General features: G+C 44.1%; 1 protein-coding gene across 6 annotated transcripts in view; it reads left to right on the top strand.

The window, feature by feature from the left end:
- The window catches only part of CFH (complement factor H), a 132,380-nt gene that overhangs the window by 23,569 nt on the left and 82,111 nt on the right, over positions 1 to 26,700 (top strand). For all 6 annotated transcript variants that reach the window (XM_075936701.1, XM_075936700.1, XM_075936698.1 and 3 more), the window contains exons 3-6: positions 4,905 to 5,010; positions 6,965 to 7,041; positions 21,827 to 22,021; positions 24,564 to 24,734. In XM_075936701.1, coding sequence (XP_075792816.1) covers positions 4,905 to 5,010; positions 6,965 to 7,041; positions 21,827 to 22,021; positions 24,564 to 24,734 — 549 coding nt within the window. The remainder of the gene's footprint in view (positions 1 to 4,904; positions 5,011 to 6,964; positions 7,042 to 21,826; positions 22,022 to 24,563; positions 24,735 to 26,700) is intronic.

Here is a 26,700-nt window from a genome sequence, read left to right as displayed (position 1 = left end):
AGGCGCTGCCCACGCCCAGCCCCAGATAACAATCAGGGGCCCCCTAACAAACCCCAGGGCCCTGACAGGACTTTTGATGGGATCCACAAGGGACCTTACCAGTCTCCCCTCTGATTTTCCAGTACCATTTATCCCGTTTTTTCCAGGCCTGGAGGAATGTTACATTGGACCAATGGGTCCTGCAGATAGTAGAAAGGGGTATGTAATCCCTTTCCACTCGTCCCCTCCTTCTCAACTCCCTACTCTGTCCCTTTTCAGGAACCCCTCTCACAAGCCTCTGTTACAGGAGGAGGTTCACCATCTTCTCACTCTAGGGGAGGTGGAATGAGTTCCCCTTGAATTTTGAAACAGGGGATTTTATTCCCGCTACTTTCTGCTTCTGAAAGCAAAAGGAGGCCTCTGCCCAATCCTGGACCTTAGAGCCCTAAATCTTTTCATCATCAAGTCAAAATTCAAAATGGTCACTGTGGTATCCATAATTCCCTCCCTACATGCACCCGCTACAGATGTGGCTATCGCGAGTCCATAACCCAACCGCTCACTCCTGGGACAGAGTGTTGACCTAGCCCCCGGAGACTGGTACGCTGCCCTCGACTTAACAGATGCTTACTTTCATGTTTCAATCACCCCTTTCCATCAAAGGTTTCTACAATTCATTGTGGTCCAGGACCATTAGCAATTCATGGCCCTTCCCTTCAGTATTTCTACGGCTCCCCAGGTCTTCACAAAATGCATGGTGGTGGTGGCCACTGAACTCAGGAAAAGGGGCATCCAAGAGTTCCCCTATTTGGACGATTGGCTCCTCAGGGGAGAGTTGAAAACCCAGGTGAGAAATCACATCACCAAAGTCCGAGAACTCTTTCAAGAACTAGGTCTTCTTTTAAACCTGGACAAATCCACCCTAACTGCTACCCAGACAATAGAATTTGTGGGTGCTACCCTGAATTCCCGGTCCCAGAGAGCTTCTCTACCCAGTTCCCGCTTTCTCACACTACAGTCAATGGTCAGGTTGCTCCAGAATTTTCCAGAGACCGCTGCCCAGGTTTGCATGCACCTATTGGGCCTCATGGCCACGTGCACTTATGTAGTGCAACACGTCAGGCTGCGTATGCGCCCGCTACAGATGTGGCTATTGCGAGTCCACAATCCAACCGCTTACTCCAGGGACAGAGTGTTGACCGTCCCTGCTCCCATTTTCCTAGCGCTGGAGTGGTGGACCCATCAAGTGGAGGTGTGCGCAGGGGTCCCATTCTCCCTTCCAGTCCTATTCATCTAATTGGTCACAGACTGCACAAGCCAATCAAACTGTCCTGAGTTCCTTGATGTTGACATGGGTTGGGGAGCCACCTGGGAGAGCTGTTCACTCAAGATACATGGTCCCCACATGAAACTTCCCTGCATATCAACGTCAGGGAACTCAGGGCAGTCTATTGGCTTGTGCAGCTTTCCTTCCCCACCTGAGGGGCAAGCCTGTCCTCATCGGCTACATCTAGACTGGCATGATTTTCTGCAAATGCTTTTAACGGAAAAGTTTTTCCATTAAAAGCATTTGCGGAAAAGAACATCTAGATTGGCACAGACGCTTTTGCGCAAAAGCACTTTTTGCAGAAAAGCGTCCATGGCCAATCTAGATGTGGTTTTGCATAAGAAAGCCCGGATTGCCATTTTCGCCATTGGGGCTTTTTTGCGCAAAACAGTTTTTAGCGGTCTACACTGGCCCTCTTGTGCAAATACATTTGCGCAAGAGGACTTTTTCCTGAACGGGAGCTGCATAGTATTTGCGGAAGAACACTGACAATCTTACATTAGATCGTCAGTGTTCTTGCGGAAATTGAAGCGGCCAGTGTAGACAGCTGGCAAGTTTTTCTGCCAGTCTAGACACAGCCATCCTGTCAGACAATATGACAGCAGTAGCATATATAAACAAGCAGGGCGGGGCTCTATCCCTTCACCTGTGCTCAGAGGCGAATGTGCACCCAAAGGTGTCGTATCTCCGAGGCTCCCAGTACATCCTGGCATACAGATTGTTTGCAAGCCATGAGTGATCCCTGCATTTGGACGTTGCCCAATTCATCTTCCACGCATAAGGATTTCCCCACCTGGACCTGTTCACCACAGGGCAGAACACGAAGTGCCTCCAGTACTGCTCCCTCATGGGATAGGGATGGGGTTCCTTAAGGGACACTCTCCTCCTCCACTGGCCTGCTGTATGCCTTCCTGCCCTTCCCACTGGTTCACAGGGTCCTGCTCAATGTGAGGGAGTTCTGGACATCACTAATACTAATCACCCCAGCGTGGCCCAGGCAACACTGTTTTTTGACCCTTCTCAACCTCTCACGCGAGAGGCCCATAACCCTCCCACTAGTCCCGGACCTGATATCCCAGGACTTGGGCAGGCTTCACCACCCAGACCTGCAGTCCCTCCACTTGACAGTGTGGAAGCTCCATGGTTAACAGCAGAGGAGCTCCACTGCTCTCAATGAGTTCTGGATGTCCTACTGGGTAGCAGAAAACCTTCCACTAGAACCACGTACCTCGCTAAGTGGAAGCGGTTTTGCTGTTGGGCTTATCAGAAGGGGGTGCACCCGAGGTGGCATCAGGCCCCCATATCCTGGATTACCTGGACCTTAGGCTCCAGCATCTCTCTCCCTCCTCCATTAAGTTCCACCTAGCGGCCATCTTGGCCTTCCACCCAGAGGAAGGTGGGGAAACGCTATTTGCCAATACAATGGTCAACAGGTTTCTAAAAGGAATGGACAGATTCTATCTGCATGTCTGGCAACTCATTCCCCAGTGGGACCTAAACTTGGTCCTATCCAAACTTATGGGCCCCCAGTTCGAACCATTAGCCACGTGCTCCCTCCTTCACCTATCATGTAAGGTATCCCTCCCAGTGGCAATCACATCCATGAGGTAGGTGTTTGAGCTTAGGGTGCTGAAGTCAGATCACCCCTACACAGTGTTCTTTAAAGACAAAGTTCGGCTCCGCCCTCACCCAGCCTTTATGCTAAAGGTGGTATCTTCATTCCACACTTCCCAGGACATTTTCCTACCAGTCTTTTACCCAAAACCGCATCCATCTGGGAAAGAGCAGGCTTTACACAAATTAGACATCCGTAGGGCATTAGCCTTTTATTTAGACAGGACCAAACTGTTCTGAAAATCACCACAACTTTTCATAGCCATCGTGGAACACATGAGAGGCCAACCTGTATACACTCAGCAAATTGCCTCATGGATAACCCCTACTATCCTGCTACTCCCTAGCAGGCATCTCAGCCCCAACCGTTAGAGCACACTCCATGAGAGCTGTGGCAGCTTCCACCGTTTTTGCGCACAGGTTCCCCATCTGGGACATCTGCAAGGCTGCCACATGGTCCTCGGTCCACACGTTTTCCCACCACTATGTGCTGTCGCTTCAGGCCAGAGAAGACGCTGCCCTAGGTAGGGCAGTCCTCAACTCCTCCATGGTCTTGACATCCAGCCCTCCACATAGTTAGGTTCTGCTTTGGAGTCACCTATATTGGAATGCACATGAGCAATCACTTGAAGAAAGAAAGGTTACTTACCTTGTAACTGTGATTCTTCGAGATGTGTTGCTCATGTCCATTCCAAATCTCCACCCACCACCCTTTATCTGGAGTATACCGGTAAGAAGGAACTGAGTGGGTGAGGGGGCCAGCAGGGGTATATATGGGCCGGTATACCAACGCCACTCCAGGGAGCTCCCTGCTGGTCCTAAGGGTACTACTGAGGGAAAAACATCTGACGGCATGTGCATGCTGCGTGCGCACACCTATATTGGAATTGACATGAGCAACACATCTCAAAGAATCACATTTACAAGGTAAGTAACTGTTCTTTCTCTGTGTGTGTACACATACATACAAATTTTCTTACTTCCATCCACACACCTAAGCAATGGTCATCTACTATGATGACCATTATGACACAGGCTTTCAATAAAAACCTTATATGACACTCTTATGCATACTGGAACCAAGATACCAGACCCATAGAGATCCCTGTAATCCTTACGATCTTCTACCAGTGGGCACCAACAGGTTTCTGGGTCACATATTCTTCTATCTTAAGGAGAACTTGTGCTGCAGTTTGAAAGGTTCATCTCAGGTCTCAGTCTGACATTGTAGGAGTGTATTTATTTTTAGAACCAGAACACCATCTCTCAGCCAAGTAAGTTTCATGTAACTCGAGCTTCTCTGCTATATTCAGTGAATGTATGACCAAGAATTAAAAAACTTAATTAACTTGCTTGAATTTATCATATCCCTCAGTTTAAAAGCCAGTGCATAATTACAGTTTTATCTCCATGTATCATCCATAAAACAAGCTATACATGCAGTTTATTTGATTGACGTAATAATATTTTTATTTCCCTCCTACTTTACATGTATGCATATAGAAGTTTTTCTAAAGAGCCTTTACCTTGGAAAGAATCCTTTTCAAAACATGCAAGGGAAAAATCTTAAAAATCAGGTCAATAAATCATATGACTTTAAAATATATTAACAACTTGGAACTTTTCAAAATGTATCTGAATCTGATCATAGGTCTAGCAGAGCACCCTTTTGGAGAGTGTAAGCTTTTAAAGTATTAATACATTTTATAATCGGTTTCTTGACTGTTGAAATAAAAAGTGTAAATAATCCCAGTATTTACGTTTCCAGCTTTATGGCTGAGTTTTCAAAAGTGCTTAGCATTCAGCTACTTCTGAAATCAATGATAAAGCTCCCATTGACTTAAAAAGAAAATAATTAAAGTAATGCTTGTAAACTTTTGAAAATTCCATTCTCTATAGCAAATACAATTCCTATCAGACTGGCAAAGCAGCACTGTAGAAAGTTTATAAACATGACTTCCTTTTTTATTTTTTCATTTCCCAGACAAACCCTGTGGGCATCCTGGCGATCTTCAGTTTGGCTCCTTTGAACTTACTGCTGGAACTGAGTTTGTATTTGGTGCTCGTGTTGAGTACAAATGCGATGAAGGGTAATGTTCATTAAATTAAGAGAGTCATTGGTTTCCATAAGAATGTTTAACAAAACTCTTTAATCTCATACCATCAGGTGTACTTCTCTAGCAGAGTCAGCCAAATATTGTCAACTTTAAGACCACACATAATTTGTTTAAGATTACTGTAGATGACCTCAGATTTAATATGAAGATTCAGAACTCAGAAACTAATGAACTGATGAAGTCTTTTTATAGGGCTCAGAGGGTAATATCAGAGCTCTGATTTTCTGAGGTCAGCATTTAAGGTGCGTCTAGACAGCACCCTTCTGTTGGAATAAACTATGCAATTTGCACTCCACAAATTATTTAGCTTATTCCAAGTCTGAATTGAAAGAGCTTATTTTGAAATTTAGCTCTGTCTACACAGCGCCAAATTTCAAAATAAGGCACTATTCCAACAAATCCCTTAACCCTCAGTTACAGGGACACTGGAACAGTGCTCCCACTATTTTGGGAAATAAGAGGCACTTTTCAAGACACAGCATTGCTCTTTTGGAATGCTTCTGGTATCCTGAAATATCAACATAGTCTCTAGACATACCTGTACAGGCAGTCCCCGGGTTACATGGATCCGACTTACATCGGATCCCTACTTACAAACGGGGTGAGGCAACCCCGCACTAGCTGCTTCCCCCCTGCAGACCAGGGAGACGCGAAGCTAGCGCTCCCCTCCCCCCCAGCAGACCAGGGAGACGCGGAGCGGCTTTTCTCAGCAGACACCTCAGCTTGAGAATAAAAGACTGAGGGAAATGAGGTGTGGGAGAATAAAACTGAGCTCTGGAGAAATGTTTGGCTAGAGTTTCCCCAACAATATGTACCAGTTCCGACTTACATACAAATTCAACTTATGAACAAACCTACAGTCCCTATCTTGTACGTAACCCGGGGACTGCCTGTATAAGCCAAATTTCAATAATACCTGGTCTATAGGGGTGTGTCTAGACTACATGCCTCCGTCGATGGAGGCATGTAGATTAGCCAGATCGGCAGAGGGAAATGAAGCCGCGATTAAAATAATCGCGGCTTCATTTAAATTTAAATGGCTGCCTCGCTCTGCCGATCAGCTGTTTGTCGGCAGAACGGGGCAGTCTGGACGCGCCGCACCGACAAAGAAGGCATACCTTCACGAGGCATACCTGTGCCGATTAAGAAAGGCTTCTTTGTCGGCGCGTCGCGTCCAGACTGCTCCGATCTGCTGACAAACAGCTGATCAGCAGAGCGGGGCAGCCATTTAAATTTAAATGAAGCCGCGATTATTTTAATCGCGGCTTCATTTCCCTCTGCCGATCTGGCTAATCTACATGCCTCCGTCGACGGAGGCATGTAGTTTAGACGTACCCTAGTAATTGCAGAAGAGAAATTTTTGAAATAACTAGTTTGAGGAGGACTCAGTAACTATAGTCATCATGTGCTTGCATGACCAACTATAGCTCTCTAATAAGAGTTGCAGAAAATTGAATAAAAAATCTTGTTTACAGTAAGGTATACTCCCTTACAGTCTGGCTGTTTTGCACTGCTCTGACAAAATGTGCCATTTTCACCAGGTTTTTGTCTCCTTTGTACTTCAGGGTACCAGGGCGGTTGGAAATTGAGATATTCCCTAATGTTCTGAGAAAACAGTGAATTACAATGGAGAGCTGAGCCACAGCCTAACATAAGCACCTCTCTGTAAAAAAGAAACTTTCAGTGACGCTTTCTCCTGATGCCAATTTGTTACTGTGTGCAATAGGGTGTTTATAAAGTAGGGAAGGAGTGCTGTAGAGACAGTATTGTTTCCTTCCCCAGGTGGATATTTTGGGTTTAGTTAGTGTATGGGGCCATGGGAAACTACTTACATTGTTTCAGCTGTAATAGCATCACATAACCTGTTAACAGCTGTATTTTGCTGTATTTTAGAATTTCATATTTTGGTGGTTTTTTTTTTTGTAAGATATCAAATGCTCAGCCAAAGAAATTTCCGTGAATGTCTGGCAGATGGATGGAACAATGAAGTCCCCCATTGTGAAGGTAAATGGAGTCTAAAACTTAATCTTTTTTCCAAACTTATTTTTATTTAATATTTACTTGCCTAAAACTATATAGAATCGGATTTTGAAATCTTTCCTCACATTGATTAATATCCTAGGGTATGTCTACACTACAAAGTTAATTCGAACTAACAGCCATTAGTTCGAATTAACTTTCATAGGCACTACACATACAAACCACTAGTTCAAACTTAATTCGAACCAGCGGAGCGCTTAATTCAAACTAAGTAAACCTCATTCTACGAGGACTAACGCCTAGTTTGAATTAAGTACTTTGAAGGAGGTGTTAGTGTCATTATACAAGGCATTGGTGAGACCCCATTTGTAATACTGTGTACAGTTCTGGTCTCCCATGTTTAAGAAGGATGAATTCAAACTGGAACAGGTACAAAGAAGGGCAACTAAGATGATCCGAGGAATGGAAAACCTGTCTTATGAAAGGAGACTCAAGGAGCTTGGCTTGTTTACTTTAAACAAAAGAAGGCTGAGGGGGGACATGATTGTACTCTTTAAATATATTAGAGGGATAAATACCAGGGAGGGAGAGGAATTATTTAAGCTTAATACCAAAGTGGACACAAGAACAAATGGATATAAGCTGGTTAGTAGGAAGTTTATACTTGAGATTAGATGAAGGTTTCTAACCATTAGAGGAGTGAAGTTCTGGAACGGCCTTCCAAGGGATTAAAATAATCGCGGCTTCATTTAAATTTAAATGGCTGCCCCGCTCTGCCAATCAGCTGTTTGTTGGCAGATCGGGGCAGTCTGGACGCACCGCGCCGACAAAGAAGCCTTTCTTGATCGGCACAGGTAAACCTGGTTTCACGAGGCATACCTGTGCCGATCAAGAAAGGCTTCTTTGTCTGCACGGCACATCCAGACTACCCCGATCTGCCGACAAACAGCTGATCAGCAGAGCGGGGCAGCCATTTAAATTTAAATGAAGCCACGATTATTTTAATCACGGCTTCATTTCCCTCTGCCGATCTGGCTAATCTACATGCCTCCGTCGATGGAGGCATGTAGTTTAGACATACCCTTAGTGTCCTCTAGTCCTTCTTTATGGGAACTAATGAAGAACTCTTCTGTATGCACCCTCTCCACCCCATTCATGCTTTTAGAGACCTTTATCCTGTCCCCCCTCCGTCTCCTCTTTTCTAAGCTGAAAAGTCCCAGTCTCTTTAGCCTCTCTTCATATGGGACCTGTTCCAAACCCCTGATCATTGTAGTTGCCCTTCCCTCTCCCACTCTCTATCTTCCCCTCTCTCCCCTCCTTTTCCCAGTCTCCCCGAGTTTTGTTCAATAAAGACAGATTCCATTTTTGAAAACAATTGTCCTTTATTGTGTCCATCAAGAAAAGGGGCTAGGGACGGGTAAGTGGAAGGAGGTGAGGGAGGAATGGGGTACGAGCCCCCGATGGGGAGGACTGGGATGGCTCTGCAGGCTTCTGGGGGTGGAACCTCTCCTGCAGCCCCCCGATTGTCCCCTCTCCCCAGATGGCAGCCTGCGGCAAGTGCAGCCGGTCTGATGGCCGAGTGCCGTGATGTGCCCAGTGTGGGTAGTCCAGGGCACCCCTGAGAACTGTCTGTCCGGGGTGGGGGTCGGGACCCTTTAAGCACAGCCCTCGGCTAGCCTGAGACAGCATCTCCATGCTCTAAGTCCTCCTCTGATGCCCTGCTGGCACTGCTTCCAGCCATCCTTAAGCCTGGTTCAGGGTCCACTTAATGTGGACATGCTAGTTCGAATTAGCAAAACGCTAATTCGAACTAGTTTTTTAGTCTAGATCCATTAGTTCAAATTAGCTTAATTCGAATTAACTAATTCGAACTAAGTTAGTTCGAATTAACGTTGTAGTGTAGACGTACCCAGGGGGACACAGCAAACCATGAATCACTGGGGCGTCCAGGTGGCTGAGAGTGTTCGTTCCCTGGCACTGTCCCGCGCCCCACTCCCAGAAACAACCCCTGCTGGCAGTGTGTAGTATGTCCGGGACAGACCGAACCCTCCCATGCGGGGCACTTTCGACTCCTCCCCCCATGTTTTCCTTGGGGTGGCCCATCCTCTCCTTGCAGCACCACTCTCCTCCTGCCCATTGGACGGTGAGTGCCATACATGCATGAGCACTGCTCTTACGGTGGATCTCCCCATGCCGAACTAGTTCCCCACAGATTGGTAGCTGTCCACCATGGAGAGCTTCCACAGGGCAATGGCCACAGGCTTCTGCAGGGGGATGACGGGCCTCATGCGAATGTCCCATCGCCGCAGAGCAGGGGCGAGCCACTCGCAGAGCTCCAGGAAGGTGTCCTATTTTATCCTGAAGTTCTGGGTCCACTGTCTGTCTCCCCAGCGCTCCAGGACTATGCGGCCCCACCAGTCGCTGCTGGTGTCCAGACCCCAGATGCGGTGGGGCACACTGGCATCCAGGCTCTACTGCCGCTCCTCCACAACCCCCAGGGAGGCCAGGGGGAGAGGCAGGGGGCTGATGTGCACCAGGTGGTGCAAGGCAGCCTCCACCCATTGCTGGCAGGCTTGCAGCAGCAAGTCCAAAAACTGGAGCGGCATGCCCAGGGCGAGCTCTGGCTCCATGGTGCCAACTGCAGTGGCGTCCCCAGTGGGAAGCACTGACACAGGCAGGCGGAGAGAAAAATGCTTTGCCTCTTTCTTTTTACTAGAGTCAGGGTTCTATGGCAGACTGAACCATACTCATCACAGACTAGTCCATAATATGAGGGCGAAACCCTCTGTATCCCGATCTCCCTATCCAGGAACAGACTCTGTAGAGTTGTGGGGATGGTTGGGAGGAACGTGGGCCCACCCACTACTCTGGGTTCCAGCTCAGGGACCCTAACACAGTGGCAACAGATAGGGTTTGTTCTACTCCCTGTCTGGCAACTTCTTCCCTGGGCCACTTCCCCAAAGGATCCCTCCCAGGTTCTTTCCTATGGTACCTGATTCTCCAACACTTTCTTCCTGCCTTGCAGGTCCCAGCTCTCAACCAAACTCCTCTCACTCTCAGCACTTTGGCTGGCTGGCTGTCTGGTTCGCTCGCTCGCTTCTCATGTGCCATCTAGCTAACAGAAGAGGAGCACTTTTAAAATCTTTTAAACTGGTTCTTGATTGGTTCCAGGTGGTCTAATTAGCCTGACTCCCTTTACTCCAAAAGGCTCCTAATTAACTGTAAGGGTACATCTAGACTACAGGCTTTTGTCGACAGAAGTTTTGTCGACAGATACTGTCGACAAAGCTTCTGTCGACAAAGAGCATATAGACTACATTCAGTTCTGTCGACAAAACAAGCTGACTTTCGACATGGTAGTGTAGACACAAAGGACAGTTTACATGCAATAACACCTTCTGTCAACAGAACTCTGTCGACAGAAGGCGTTATGCCTCGTAAAATGAGGTTTACCAGTATCGACAAAACTGCTGAGTTCTGTCGACGTTATGTCGACAGAACTCAGCGGTAGTGTAGACGCAGGTATAGTTTTGTCGACAAAAGTCCACTTTTGTCGACAAAACTCTGTAGTCTAGACACACCCTGAGTTCTAACTGGCCTGACTGTCCAGGCTGCTTCTGGAAAGTTCCTGCTGATTCTAGGCCAGCCCCTGCCATTTTACCCAGTGAACAAAGTCCTACTTAGTCTAAGGTTAACATACTTTCCTTCAACAAATGGAAAAACTATGTAGCACTTTAAAGACTAACAAGGTGATCACCTATTAAACCACCTTGTTAGTCTTTGAAGTGCTACATAGCTTTTCCTTTAGTTTTATTAAGATCTGACTAACACAGCTACCTCTCTATTACTATACTTTCCTTCAAGCATTCTTTTATAACCCTTTGATTTGACTCTGTCACAATACCCACACTAAAATACTGTTATTATGATGTGTATGTGACTTTGGCCAGTTAGGATTACTATTACATGTATTTAGTCCCCAAACTTTAACAGGCAATCATGTTTTTCCTTTAGTGAGAAACCCAATAGCTATGTCTATACTGCATGCTTCTTGCGCAAGAAGGCTGTGTCTAGATTGGCATGATTTTGCGGACATGCTTTTAACGGAAAAGTTTTCCGTGAAAAGCATGTTTGGAACAGAGCATCTAGATTGGCACAGATGCTTTTCCACAAAAGCACTTTTTGCGGAAAAGCATCCATGCCAATCTAGACGTGCTTTTCCGCAAAAAAGCCACGATCGCCATTTTCGCAATCGGGGCTTTTTTGCGGAAAACAAATCTGAGCTGTCTACACTGGCCCTTTTGCGCAAAAGCTTTGTACAAAAGGGATTTTTGCCTGAACGGGAGCAGAATAGTATTTCTGCAAGAAGCACTGATTTCTTACAGTAGAAAGTCAGTGCTTTTGCGGAAATTCAAGCGGCCAGTGTAGACAGCTGGCAAGTATTTCCGGTAAAGCGGCTGATTTTCCGGAAAAACTGGACAGTCTAGACACAGCTGAACTCTTTTGCTCAAGAGTTCTTGTGCAAAAGGTCTTCCACAAGAGTGCGTCTACACTATCATACGCGAGCATCCAAGGCAGTGTAGAAGCCCTTTGTTCCAATGCTGTACTGTAAATTTACTTGCGCAAGTATGCGTGTGTAGTTTAGACACACAGCAAGTTTTTGTGCAAGAACAGCTGTTCTTGTGCAAAAAGACTGCAGTGTAGACGTAGCATTAAAGTGTACACTTAATCCTGCATGATGTTTTGATATTACATTTCTTTGAGGAAATCTGAAGTAGGATGCAAGATCAAAGAAAGGACAGATGACTACACTGGAGAAAATTGAGAGAAAGATGGAGGAAAAACCGTAGTCTCAGATATACACTCAAACATTCTCTCTATTACATAAGAACATAAGAACATAAGAATGGCCATGCTGGGTCAGATCAAAGGTCCATCTAGCCCAGTATTCTGTCTGCCGACAGTGGCCAGCACCAGGTGCCCCAGAGAGGGTGGACCGAAGACAATGATCAAGTGATTTGTCTCCTGCCATCCCTCTCCAGTCTCTGACAAACAGAGTCTAGGGACACCATTTCTATCCCCTAGCTAATAGCCTTTATTGGACCTAACCTCCATGAAATTATCTAGTTTCTCTTTAAACTCTGTTATAGTCCTAGCCTTCACAGCCTCCTGTGGCAAGGAGTTCCACAGGTTGTCTACATGCTGTGTGAAGAAGAACTTTCTTTTATTAGTTTTAAACCTGCTTCCCATTAACTTCATTTGGTGTCCTCTAGTTCTTCTGTTATGGGAACTAATAAATAACCTCTCTTTATGCGCCTTCTTCACACCACTCACAATTTTATATACCTCTATCATATCCACCTTCAGTCTCTTCTTTTCTAAACAAAAAAGTCCAAGCTGTTTTAACCTCTGTTCATATGGGACCCATTCCAAACCCCTAATCATTTTAGTTGCCCTTTTCTGAACCCTTTCCAAAGCTAAAATATCTTTTTTGAGGTGAGGAGACCACATCTGTACACAGTATTCAAGATGTGGGCGTACCATAGTTTTATACAGGGGCAGTAAGATATTCTGTGTCTTATTTTCTATCCCTTTCCTAATAATTCCTAGCATCCTATTTGCCTTTTTGACCACCTCTGCACACTGTGTGGAAGTTTTCAGAGAACTATCCACGATAACTCCAAGATCTCTTTCCTGATTTGTCATAGCCAAATTAGCCCCCAGCATATTACCCATTGATACCGATAGCTATATCTATACTATGGCATAAGGTTGAATTAAGAAATGCAACTTCAGCTACATTCATAGAATCATAGAATCATAGAATCATAGAATAATAGGACTGGAAGGGACCTCGAGAGGTCATCGAGTCCAGCCCCCCGCCTCAAGGCAGGATCAAGCTCCGTCTACACCATCCCTGACAGATGTCTATCTAACCTGTTCTTAAATATCTCCAGAGAGGGAGATTCCACCACCTCCCTTGGCAATTTATTCCAATATTTGACCACCCTGACAGTTAGGAATTTTTTCCTAATGTCCAATCTAAACCTCCCCTGCTGCACTTTAAGCCCATTACTCCTTGTCCTGTCCTCAGAAACCAAGAGGAACAAATTTTCGCCTTCCTCCTTGTGACACCCTTTTAGATATTTGAAAACCGCTATCATGTCCCCCCTTAATCTTCTTTTTTCCAAACTAAACAAGCCCAGTTCATGAAGCCTGGCTTCATAGGTCATGTTCTCTAGACCTTTAATCATTCTTGTCGCTCTTCTCTGTACCCTTTCCAATTTCTCCACATCTTTCTTGAAATGTGGCGCCCAGAACTGGACACAGTACTCCAGCTGAGGCCTAACTAGTGCAGAGTAGAGCGGCAGAATGACTTCACGAGTTTTGCTTACAACACACCTGTTGATACAACCTAGAATCATATTTGCTTTTTTTGCAACAGCATCACACTGTTGACTCATATTCAACTTGTGGTCCACTATGACCCCTAGATCCCTTTCCGCCATGCTCCTTCCTAGACAGTCGCTTCCCATCTTGTATGTATGGAACTGATTGTTCCTTCCTAAGTGGAGCACTTTGCATTTCTCTTTATTAAACCTCATCCTGTTTACCTCTGACCATTTCTCTAACTTGCTAAGGTCATTTTGAATTATGTCCCTATCCTCCAAAGAAGTCGCAACCCCACCCAGTTTGGTATCATCTGCAAACTTAATAAGAGTACTCTCTATCCCAATATCTACATCATTGATGAAGATATTGAATAGTACGGGTCCCAAAACAGACCCTTGAGGAACTCCACTTGTTATCCCTTTCCAGCAGGATTTAGAACCGTTAACAACAACTCTCTGACTACGGTTATCCAGCCAATTATGCACCCACCTTATCGTGGCCCTATCTAAGTTATATTTGCCTAGTTTATCAATAAGAATATCATGCGAGACCGTATCAAATGCCTTACTAAAGTCTAGGTATATGACATCCACCGCTTCTCCCTTATCCACAAGGCTCGTTATCTTATCAAAGAAAGCTATCAGATTAGTTTGGCATGACTTGTTCTTCACAAACCCATGCTGGCTATTCCCTATCACTTTATTACTTTCCAAGTGTTTGCATACGATTTCCTTAATTACCTGCTCCATTATCTTCCCTGGGACAGACGTTAAACTGACCGGTCTATAATTTCCTGGGTTGTTCTTATTCCCCTTTTTATAGATGGGCACAATATTTGCCCTTTTCCAGTCTTCTGGAATCTCCCCTGTCTGCCATGATTTTTCAAAGATCATAGCTAAAGGCTCAGATACCTCCTCTATCAGCTCCTTGAGTATCCTGGGATGCATTTCATCAGGACCTGGTGACTTGCTGACATCTAACTTTCCTAAGTGATTTTTAACTTGTTCTTTGTGTATCCTATCTTCTAAACTTACCCTCTCTCTGCTTGTATTCACTACGTTAGGCACACCTCCAGACTTCTCGGTGAAGACCGAAACAAAGAAGTCATTGAGCATCTCCGCCATTTCCAAGTTCCCTGTTACTGCTTCTCCCTCCTCGCTAAACAGTGGGCCTACCCTGTCCTTGGTCTTCCTCTTGCTTTTAATGTATTTATAAAAGGTCTTCTTGTTTCCCTTTATGCCTGTAGCTAGTTTGATCTCATTTTGTGCCTTTGCCTTTCTAATCTTGCCCCTGCATTCCCGTGTTGCTTGCCTATATTCATCCTTTGTTAGTTGTCCTAGTTTCCATTTTTTATATGACTCCTTTTTTATTTTGAGATCATGCAAGATCTCCTTGTTAAGCCAAGCTGGTCTTTTGCCATATTTTCTATCTTTCCTACACAGCGGAATTGTTTGCTTTTGGGCCCTTAACAACGTCCCTTTGAAATACTTCCAACTCTCCTCAGTTGTTTTTCCCTTCAGTCTTGCTTCCCATGGGACCTTACCTACAAGTTCTCTGAGCTTATCAAAATCTGCCTTCCTGAAATCCATAACCTCAATTGTGCTGGTCTCCCTTCTACCTTTCCTTAAGATCATGAACTCTATTATTTCGTGATCACTGTCCCCTATACTGTCTTCCACTTTCAAGTTCTCAACTAGTTCCTCCCTATTTGTTAAAACCAAATCCAGAACAGCTTCTCCTCTGGTAGCTTTTTCAACCTTCTGAAACAGAAAGTTGTCTCCAATGCAGTCCAGAAACTTATTGGATAGCCTGTGCCTCGCTGTGTTAGTTTCCCAACATATGTCTGGATAGTTGAAGTCTCCCATCACCACCAAATCTTGGGCTTTGGATAGTTTTGTTAATTGTTTAAAAAAGGCCTCATCCACCTCTTCCACCTGGCTAGGTGGCCTGTAGTAGACTCCTAGCATGATATCACCTTCGTTTTTTACCCCTTTTAGCTTAACCCAGAGACTCTCTACACAGCTATCTCCTATGTTCATCTCCACTTCAGTCCAAGTGTGTACATTTTTAATATACAAGGCAACCCCTCCTCCCTTTTTTCCCTGTCTGTCCTTCCTGAGCAAGCCGTACCCTTCCATACCAATATTCCAATCATGCGTCCCATCCCACCAGGTTTCTGTAATACCAATGATATCATAGTTGTATTTATTGGTTAGCAATTCCAGTTCTTCCTGCTTATTACCCATACTTCTCGCATTTGTATATAGGCATCTAAGATACTGATTTGATCTTGCCTCCCTGTTATGCCCTGACCCTCCTTTCTCCTTGCCATTATAGGCCGTAGTCCCCCCCATTTCCAACCCATCTCCCAGTCCCGCACATTCAGCACTTACCTGTGGGCTTTGCTCACCTGCCCCCGACAAACCTAGTTTAAAGCCCTCCTCACAAGGTTAGCCAGTCTGTGTCCAAACAAGGCCTTCCCGCTCCTGGAAAGGTGAACTCCATCTCCGCCAAGCAGTCCTTCCTGGAAGAGCACCCCGTGATCAAGGAAGCCGAATCCCTCCTGGCGACACCATCGTCGCAGCCAGGCATTCACCTCCAGGATGCACCTCTCTCTGCCCGGGCCCCTACCTTTGACAGGAAGGATAGAAGAGAATACCACCTGCGCTCCAAACTCCTTCACCCGTACTCCCAAAGCCCTGTAGTCACACTTGATCCGCTCAGTGTCACACCTGGCAGTATCATTTGTGCCCACGTGGACGAGTAGCATGGGGTAGTAGTCAGAGGGCCGGATAATCCTCGACAATGCCTCCGTAACATCTCGGATACGGGCCCCTGGCAGACAGCATACCTCTCGAGATGAGCTGTCAGGGCGACAGATGGGTGCCTCCGTTCCCCTCAGAAGAGAGTCTCCAACCACCACTACTCTACGTTTCCTCCTCGCAGTGGTGGCAGGAGACTGCTCAACCTTGGTGGTGCAAGGCCTGGTCTCCTCCACTGTGGGGGGTGACTCCTTGTCTCCTGCTGAAAGTAAAGTGTAACAGTTATGTAACAACACAGTGGGAGGGTTAGGAGCAGGGGTGGAACACTGCCTGCTGCCAGAAGTAACCAGCTGCCAGTGCTCACCCTGCACCACCGCCTCCTCCATAAGTGGCTGGTCAACAGTCCCACATCCTAGGACAGTGACCTCCGTGGACTCCACAGGAATACTGTCCAGGAATTCCTCATGGCTTCGAATGCTCCTCAGCCTGGCCACCTCCTCCTGTAGCTCTCCCACCTGCTGCCTGAGAGATTCCACCAGCAGGCACCTTTCACAATGGTTGTCTCCCCCAGCCTGGAGATCACTCAGTGGGAATTGCAAGCCACAAATACTGCAAGACCACACCAGGACCTGGGTAGAGGCATCCATGCTCAGGTTCTCTGTCTGGATACAGGCACAGGTGGAGGAGACAGGAGAAGTACTTGCACAAGCGCTACGGGTCTTCATCACCATCAGTCACTCCCTCTGCTCAACTCCTTCTTCAACTCCCCTGTCTGCAGTCCCCTGTCCGCTTCACTCACTGGTCGCACTGCTCTGGCTTTTTAAAGCCTGCTTGCCTAGGTCAGGCCTGCCCCCTTCTGAGTCACACAGGGGAAGGCTGAGCCTGAGGCTAATCAGAGGCAATCAAGGGAACAATGGCAGGCTCTCAGTCCCAACTGCCACAGAAGCTGAAACTGAAACTGCTAGCACTCCCTGGAATCAGACTCAATTCACACTTCAAACTGTAAAATTCAAACAGTCAGGCACACACACACACACTCACACCACAGCTTGTACTCTCACCGGGTAGCCTCTTCGGCGGTGGGGTCGCTTTGCTCTCCCTCTTCAACTCCCCTGTCTGCAGTCCCCTGGTCGCACTGCTCTGGCTTTTTAAAGCCTGCTTGCCTAGGTCAGGCCTGCCCCCTTCTGAGTCACACAGGGGAAGGCTGAGCCTGAGGCTAATCAGAGGCAATCAAGGGAACAATGGCAGGCTCTCAGTCCCAACTGCCACAGAAGCTGAAACTGAAACTGCTAGCACTCCCTGGAATCAGACTCAATTCACACTTCAAACTGTAAAATTCAAACAGTCAGGCACACACACACACACTCATACCACAGCTTGTACTCTCACCGGGTAGCCTCTTCGGCGGTGGGGTCGCTTTGCTCTCCCTCTTCAACTCCCCTGTCTGCAGTCCCCTGTCCGCTTCGCTCCCCTGGTCGCACTGCTCTGGCTTTTTAAAGCCTGCTTGCCTAGGTCAGGCCTGCCCCCTTCTGAGTCACACAGGGGAAGGCTGAGCCTGAGGCTAATCAGAGGCAATCAAGGGAACAATGGCAGGCTCTCAGTCCCAACTGCCACAGAAGCTGAAACTGAAACTGCTAGCACTCCCTGGAATCAGACTCAATTCACACTTCAAACTGTAAAATTCAAACAGTCAGGCACACACACACACTCACACCACAGCTTGTACTCTCACCGGGTAGCCTCTTCGGCGGTGGGGTCGCTTTGCTCTCCCTCTTCAACTCCCCTGTCTGCAGTCCCCTGTCCGCTTCGCTACATTAATTATATTAATTATGTAGCAGAAATCAAAGTACCTGAACTTGACTTTCGGTGCTGTCCGCACTGCAGGAAGTGAAAGGGAGAGCACGCTTCCTTCAACTTCCCTTACTCCTCATGGAATCACGACTACCATCATTGACTGGAATGCTTCTCTCAATTCAAATTAGCTTGTCTTCACTAGATCAGCTAATTCAAATCTTGGAATATTGACAGATCTTCTTTGTAGTGTAGACGTGCCCTATGTGAATGCTCAGGGGTCTACTTTGGCCCCAAATAACTGCTTATTTTTTAATAAGGAATATTTGATCACATATATTTATTCTTAGTCTTGGGTTAGTACAATTATGGAAAAATTAGAAATACAGCATGGGCCAAAAACTCTGATATAAACTGAGCTCACTTATACCAGTGATTAGATATTTAGTATAATATCTTTATTAAGGATTTTGAGATAATACGTGTGAACTGATGGATATCTTCTAGTCAGAAGGCATTTCTTTAAAGTTTTCCAACTGATTAGTCTGTGAGTCAGATGCAATCTTTGCATAAATCTAATGTGGTGTGTGAGTTTGTGATGAAACTTAATTTTGTTTTTATTGTGTAGTGTACTTATAGTATTTTTTCAATTTTTCTGTATTTAATGTTTTATCATAGAATTGCAGGACTGGAAGGGTACGTCTAAACTACATGCCTCCGTTGACGGAGGCATGTAGATTAGCCAGATCGGCAGAGGGAAATGAAGCCGCGATTAAAATAATCGCGGCTTCATTTAAATTTAAATGGCTGCCCCGCTCTGCCGATCAGCTGTTTGTCGGCAGATCGGGGCAATCTGGACGTGACGCGCCAACAAAGAAGCCTTTCTTGATCGGCACAGGTAAACCTGGTTTCACGAGGCATACCTGTGCCGATCAAGAAAGGCTTCTTTGTCGGCGCGGCGCGTCCAGACTGCCCCGATCTGCCGACAAACAGCTGATCGGCAGAGCGGGGCAGCCATTTAAATTTAAATGAAGCCGCGATTATTTTAATCGCGGCTTCATTTCCCTCTGCCGATCTGGCTAATCTACATGCCTCCGTCGACGGAGGCATGAAGTTTAGACACACCCGAACGGACCTCAGTAAGACATCTAATCTAGTCCTCTGCACTCATGGCAGACTAAGTATTTTCTAGATCAGTGTTTCTGAAAGTGTTCCATGGATTCACTTGAGAAACACATTAACTTGATACCCTGGTTTGTTTATTTACTGGCGCCACAGAGCCATGGAGCCTCACAGCTCCCATTGGCTCTGTTTTGCTCTTTGCAGTCAAGTGGAGCAGCAGGAAGAGGTGGACGAACCCATGCCACTTCCCGCAGCTCCCCTTGGCTGCAAAGTAAATAAACAAACTGGGGTCAAGTATCAGAGGGGTAGCCGTGTTAGTCTGAATCTAACATGCATCTGACGAAGTGGGTCTTTGCCCACGAAAGCTTATGCTCCTACACTTCAGTTAGTCTATAAGGTGCCACAGGACTCCTCGTCGCTTAAACAAACTGGGGTGTCTAGTTAATGTGTTTCTCAAGTGATTTCGTGAAACATGTTCAGAAACACTGTTCTAGATCATCCTTGACAGGTGTTTGTCTAACCTGCTATTAAAAATCTCCAATGATCAAGGTTCCATAATCTCTCTAGATAATTTATTTTAGTCCTTACCTGTCCTGACAGTTAGGAATATTTTCCTAATAATCAACCTAAACCTCACTTGCTGTAATATAAGCCCATTCCTTCTTGTCCTATCCTCAGAGGTTAGAAAGAACAATATCTCCCTCCTCCTTGTAATGGTCTTTTATGTAGTTGAGTGTGCCCTCTGTCTTTTCTTCTCAGACTTCCCTTCTAGATCATGTTTTCTAGTCCTTTCATCATTGTTGCTCTTCTCTGAACTTTTCCCATTTATTCTGAAATGTATCTCGCAGAACTGGATGAAATACTCCAGTTGTGTCCTAATCAGTGGGGAATAAAGAAGAAGAAGGTAACCTAGTGAGAGATGATGTGGGGAAACCTGAAGTACTTAATGCTTTCTTTGCCTCTGTATTCACGGACAAGGTGGGCTCCCAGACTAATGCACTAAGTGACACAAGATGGGATGAAGATGAACAGCCATTTAGAAAAGCTAAACGTACACAAATCCATGGGTCCAGACTTAATGCATCTGAGGGTACTGAGGGAGTTGGCAAATGTCATTGAGGAGCCTTTGGCCATTATCTTTGAAAAGTTGTGGAGATAGGGAGTTACCCTGGATGACTGGAAAAAGGCAAATGTAGTGCCCATCTTCAAAAAAGGAAAGAAGAACAATCCAGGGAACTATAGGCCAGTCAGTCTTACCTTGGTTCCTGGAAAAATCATGGAAGGGATCTTTAAGGAATCCATTTTGAAGCACTTGGAAGAGAGGAAAGTGATTAGGAATAGTCAGCATGGATTCACAAAGGGCAAGTCGTGCCTGACCAATCTGATTAGCTTCTATGATGAGGTAACTGGCTCTGTGGACATGGGAAAGTCAGTGGATGTGATATACCTTGACTTTAGCAAGGCTTTTGATACAGTCTCCCACAATATTCTAGCCAGTAAGTTAAGGGAATCTGGATTAGATAAATGGACGATAAGATGGATAGAAAACTGGCTAGAAGGCCAGGCCCAACAGGTAGTGATCAACAGCTCGATGTCAGGATGGCGGTCGGTTTCTAGTGGAGATCCCCAAATTCTAGGACCGGTTTTGTTCAATATCTTTATTAATGATCTGAATGAGGGGATGGATTGCACCCTCAGCAAGTTTGCGGAATACACTAAGCTAGGGGGAGAGGTAGATACACTTGAGGGCAGGGATAGGGTCCAGAGTGACTTAGACAAATTGGATGATTGGGCCACAAGAAATCTGATAAGGTTCAACAAGGACAAGTGCAGAGTCCTGCACTTGGGACAGAAGAATCCCAAGCATTGTTACAGGCCGGGGACCAACCAGCTAAGTAGTAGTTCTGCAGAAAAGGACCTGGGGGTTACAGTGGATGAGAAGCTGGATATGAGTCAACAGTGTGCCCTTGTACCCAAGAAGGCTAATGCCATATTAGGTTGCATTAAGAGGAACATTGCCAGCAGATCCAGAGATGTCATCATTCCCCTTTATTCGGCTCTGGAGAGGTCACATCTGGAGTATTGTGTCCAGTTCTGGGCTCCCCACTACAAAAAGGATGTGGACGCATTGGAGAGGGTCCAGTGAAGGGCAACCAAAATGATTAGGGGTCTGAAGCATATGACCTATGAGGAGAGGCTAAGGGAGTTGCATCTGTTTAGTCTGCAGAAGCAAAGAGTGAGGGGGGATTTGTTAGCAGCCTTCAACTTCCTGAAGGGAGGTTCCAAAGAGGATGGAGAGAGGCTGTTCTCAATAGTGATGGATGGCAGAACAAGGAGCAATGGTCTCAAGTTGTGGTGGGAGAGGTCCAGGTTGGATATTAGAAAAAACTATTTCACTAGGAGGATGGTGAAACACTGGAATGGGTTACCTAGGGAAGTAGTAGAGTCTCCATCCCTAGAGGTGTTTAAGTCTCGGCTTGACAAAGCCCTGGCTGGGTTGATCTAGTTGGGATTGGTCCTGCCTAGAACAGGGGACTGGACTTGATGACCTCCTGAGGTCTCTGTCAGCTCTATGGTTCTATGATTCTAAGAATTACTTATTTTGTCTTGCTCGCAATACTCCTGTTAATGTATCCCAGAGTGACTGCTTGTTTTGCAACAGTGTTTATCTTATTTTAATGATGCTTTGTTTTGCAATATAGTGACAAAATAGGCCATAAATTACTGCTATATTTTTACAGTGAGGAAGTGTTTACCAGTACAAGCACCAGAAAATGGAAAAATCCTTGCAACAGGTGTATATGAGGTGGACGAAGAATATTCCTTTGGCCAAGTCATACAGTTTCAATGTAATGAAAACTATAAACTTTCCGGAGCTAAAGAAATACATTGCTCAGATAATGGAAATTGGAATGCTCATGTACCTACATGCATAGGTGAGAAGAAAATATGTATTTTTAGTTTAGTGACATTTCTCTTTAGCCAAGATGATCTGAGTTTACAGCTGATGCTCTTATAATGGCACTTACAAATTCTTATAAATTGATTATTGTACAGGAGTGTTACGGAACTAGCAAAATATTTTCAGTTACAATACGTAAAATACTTAACTGATGTATTCATCTTCATTGTTTGATATGTGTAAATTCAGCAAAATAATCTAGGAAAATAGAATAATTTTGTCAGAAAAGAATCATCTAATCATAATAGAGTCATCTAATCATTCTCCAATTTTCACTGGAACCTTAACAAAAATGCTCCATAAGGCATATTTGAATAAATGGATCAGGAAAGTACTTATAACTGAGGATATTCATTAATTATTTCCTAATCCTAATACTATCTTGTTGACAGTTGATCAACTAGATAGTTGGCTTTTTGAGCCAAAACTAGTGTGTGGGAGTGAGATTAATTATATTCCTGCCTAAATACCAAACAGATATTGTAGCCTAATTTCCAGTCAAATCCACCTAGCTTTTCAGAATGTTGTGTTGAATTTTGGTTGTATACTCTTCAGGGCAAAAACTGGGGCCTTATTTGTTTTGTAAGGAATATAACACAGATTTAGGAACTTAGCAATAACTCACAAACTTGTAGATGGAATATAGAAAGGATGGGCCCATTTCTCTTTCTTGTTGCACAGATTTGGAAAAGTCCACTTCACATCTTTCCACCTCCCATGGGTGCTGAAATATCAGGGCGTGCTAAGTTCTTTCATTTCTTAATTTGGTGGGTCGAAGTCCCTCCACAGAAATACAGGAAGTGGCATTCTTCAGTACCTAAAATGCTAAGTGTTTCTTTTTCACTTCTCCTGAAAAAGGCTATGTCTACACTAGCCCCCTAGTCCGAACTAGGGAGGCTAATGTAGGCATTTGAAGTTTCAAATTAAGCCCAGGATTTAAACATCCCGGGCTTTATTTGCATCTTCCCGTGCAAAAAATTGTGCCTGCATGGGAAGATGAAAATAAAGCCCAGGATATTTAAATCCCAGGCTTCATTTGCAACTTCAAATGCCTACCTTAGCCTCCCTAGTTTGAACTAGGGGGCGAGTGTAGTCATACCCATACTGCTTAAGACAGAGCACTCCTATCATATTTTATTTCTAGGTTATGTCCATGCATGAACTTGGAGTAAATGGCTAGGTTTGGAAATTAAATTAATCAGCTAGTGTTTTGGGAAATTATACAAGTTTAGCAATTAAGGAAATTAATCTTTCCCCTGTGAAGAGAACAACACATATAGGATTAGTTTATATGTAATAAGCTTTTTTAATTACTATTTTGTCACATTTCCATTTCATTGCTACCTAGCCTTTAAACATTTACAGACTAACCTGCAAACAGAGTTTGAATCTATATGGGTATGTCCACACTAGCTCATATCCCAGGCTTTATTTGCATGTTCCCATCCGGCTGCCATTTTTAAATCCCCCTTAGTTCAAATGAACTGCCAGCTGCTACACGCGGCAGTTTAAAGTTAATCTGAACTAAGTCCTTAGTTCGGATTAACTCTTACACCTCATTCCACAAGGAGTTACAGTTAATCCGAACTAAGGACTTAGTTCGGATTAACTTTAAACTGCTGCATGTAGCCACAGGCAATTCGTTCGAACTAAGGGGGATTTAAAAATGGCGGCCGGACGGGAACATGCAAATAAAGCCCAGGATATTTAAATCCTGGGCTTCATTTGCAACTCCGGTTGCCTGATTTGCCTACCTAGCTCGAATTAACGAGCTAGTGTAGACATACCCTATGACATTTGCTGTTTAATATGAAAACCAATGCATTCTTCCACTTAAGGTATTTAAAACAGAAACAATCCTAGTAGATCATGCTTTATTCAAACTGACATGGCCAGATACATCACTTATTAGATTCTTAATTTGTTTTACAAATGGAGATGATAGTATGGGATTGAATTGCTACTATCCTGGCACCAGGCATACTTGCTTCTGAGAGGATTTCTTAACATTGCCATTTAATATTGAACCCATGAGTTTTCAGAGTCCTGAAATTGTTTATATGTTAACTGAATATGAAGATGTTTATCTAGGAGATGTGTGACAGGTGATAGGTACATTAACTGTTTGTTCTCACAGTTAGGCTAACTAACATTTGCAGCTCTGGTCTCCCCCTATTTCTTTTAATTCAAAAGCAGAAGGCTGGTATTAAATATATTTGTTGTTTAAAGATGATGGTGAAGTGATGCTCCTTTCATGACATTGACCTGTCTTTGCCTTCTGTTTATTTAACCCAAACAAATCTTCCAGAGCCAAAGAAAGATTCAAGAAATCTATCCCATTGTCTAGATAGGTCTTTATATTTCTGTAGAGACTACTTATTTAAATTCTGTTCTGAAACACAGATTTAATATTTCCTGATTAATATAATTCTAAAATAACCATATAAAAATAAATTCTTTTGGGTGTTCTTTTAGGCATCACAACTGGTTATGGATTTTGTTTCTTTCATCCTTAGAGGTAATCTGCCAGCCACCAACAATTAACAATGGGAAATTAATTACTCTAAAGAGAGTTTTCAAGGAGCATGATCAGTTGCAGTTTACTTGTAATAAAGGATATAAATTCGGTGAAAGATCTGATGCAGAATGTACCGAAAATGGATGGCATCCAAATCCATCTTGCAAAGGTCAGCTTTTGTTCATTTTATACTGCTTGTTCTGTTACTTTTATTTTGCTAGCCAACGATGGTCCTGATCCTCAAATAGTACTCACAAATAATATACGTTCAAAAGCAATGACTCTGAAAAGATTATAGTGATCATAGCAGAAAACAACTAAACCGTGATGCTAAGGCAAAAAGTCTAATGCAATTATTGTGTAAAGTATAAAGTGGGGTAGAGGAAATAGAATTAGGGAGGTGGGGGTTTTTTACTTATACATAAAGCATTTGTGACACCAATACTGGAACTATTGTACCCAGTTCTGATGTCCACATTTTAGGAAGTATGTTGAAAAAATGGAAAGGAAGCAGAAAGGAGGCACAATTAGTTATCTGGACAAATATTTTACAATGAGATACTTAAACTAAACTAAATGAGCTTCTTTTCAAAAGGAATAGTAAGGCATAAATTGATTACATTGTATTATCTTCATGGAGAGAAAACAGCAGATACTGCAGGATGCTCTAATGTAACAGAAAGTTATAGGGAGAGCCAATGGCTGGAATCAACTCAGACAAATTCCAATTAGAAATAAGGCATGACTTTTGTAACCAATTTGAACAAAGTATCAAGAGAACTTATAGATTCTTCATGTCTTGATGTCTTTAATTCAAGACCTTTATTCCTTTCTGAAATATATGCTCTAATCAAACGAAAAATATAAGTGGCTGGCCAAATTCAATCCTTTGTGTTATACTGGAGGCTGAACTGGAAGATCCTTTCAGTTCTGAAAATCCATGAATCTATGATGTCAGAAATTAGAAATAAGAATGGGGAGGAGTAAAAGTCATATTTTAACCCCAGCCTATCCTGGCAAGGCTTTGTAGTCATGAATTTTGAAAAGTGAGGCCTACATGGTTATAAAATAGATGCAAGCAACTACTAAGAAATATTCAGTATTTGAAATGTCATGGAAATGTGAGCTGGTCTTGCCATCCCGACTTATGTGACTACTTACCAGGCAAGTAATACTCAGCATAAGATTAATACAATTTTCCCCATATCATAGAATCATAGAATCATAGGACTGGAAGGGACCTCGAGAGGTCATTGAGTCCAGCTCCCCGCCCTCAAGGCAGGACCAAGCTCCGTCTACACCATCCCTGACAGATGTCTATCTAACCTGTTCTTAAATATCTCCAGAGAGGGAGATTCCACAGCCTCTCTAGGCAATTTATTCCAATATTTGACCACCCTGACAGTTAGGAATTTTTTCAGTTAGGAATTTTCCAATCTAAACCTCCCTTGCTGCACTTTAAGCCCATTACTCCTTGTCCTGTCCTCAGAAACCAAGAGGAACAAATTTTCTCCTTCCTCCTTGTGACACCCTTTTAGATATTTGAAAACTGCTATCATGTCCCCCCTTAATCTTCTTTTTTCCAAACTAAACAAGCCCAGTTCATGAAGCCTGGCTTCATAGGTCATGTTCTCTAGACCTTTAATCATTCTTGTCGCTCTTCTCTGTACCCTTTCTAATTTCTCCACATCTTTCTATGTTCATATGAGCATACTTAAGTTGAAAAAGAAATGTTGGCATTTTCATCAATGCATTTATGTGTAGAAATTGGACAAAATAGAAAGAGAACTCATTTCAAAAAGCTCCCTGATACAGAACACGAAATTGAACCAATGCAGTATCTAGAAAAGTTTGTATTGGATTTTCTGAGTTTATTTTGGAGTGCAAAGAGAATTGAAAAGCATGATGAACTTTCTTTTTTTATGGAAACTTCAGCTAGCTTGATTCATTATTCCTATCAATAAATGAAGATTTGTGGAAGGCAATACATAATTGCACCACTGCAATTTTGTTGGAAAAATGGCTGTTTTTTCAACTAAACTTGAGAAATGTCTACATTGCAATTGTGTTCTTCCACAAGAAAATCAAAAGAACAGAAGGGTTTCTCATTCTATGAGGAAGAAGGCTTTTTGAGA

This window comes from Pelodiscus sinensis, chromosome 9 (assembly GCF_049634645.1).
Source record: "Pelodiscus sinensis isolate JC-2024 chromosome 9, ASM4963464v1, whole genome shotgun sequence".
Lineage (NCBI taxonomy): Eukaryota > Metazoa > Chordata > Testudines > Trionychidae > Pelodiscus > Pelodiscus sinensis.
The sequence above is the reverse complement of the archived record's forward strand: the minus strand, read 5'-3'. Positions and strand labels throughout refer to the sequence as shown.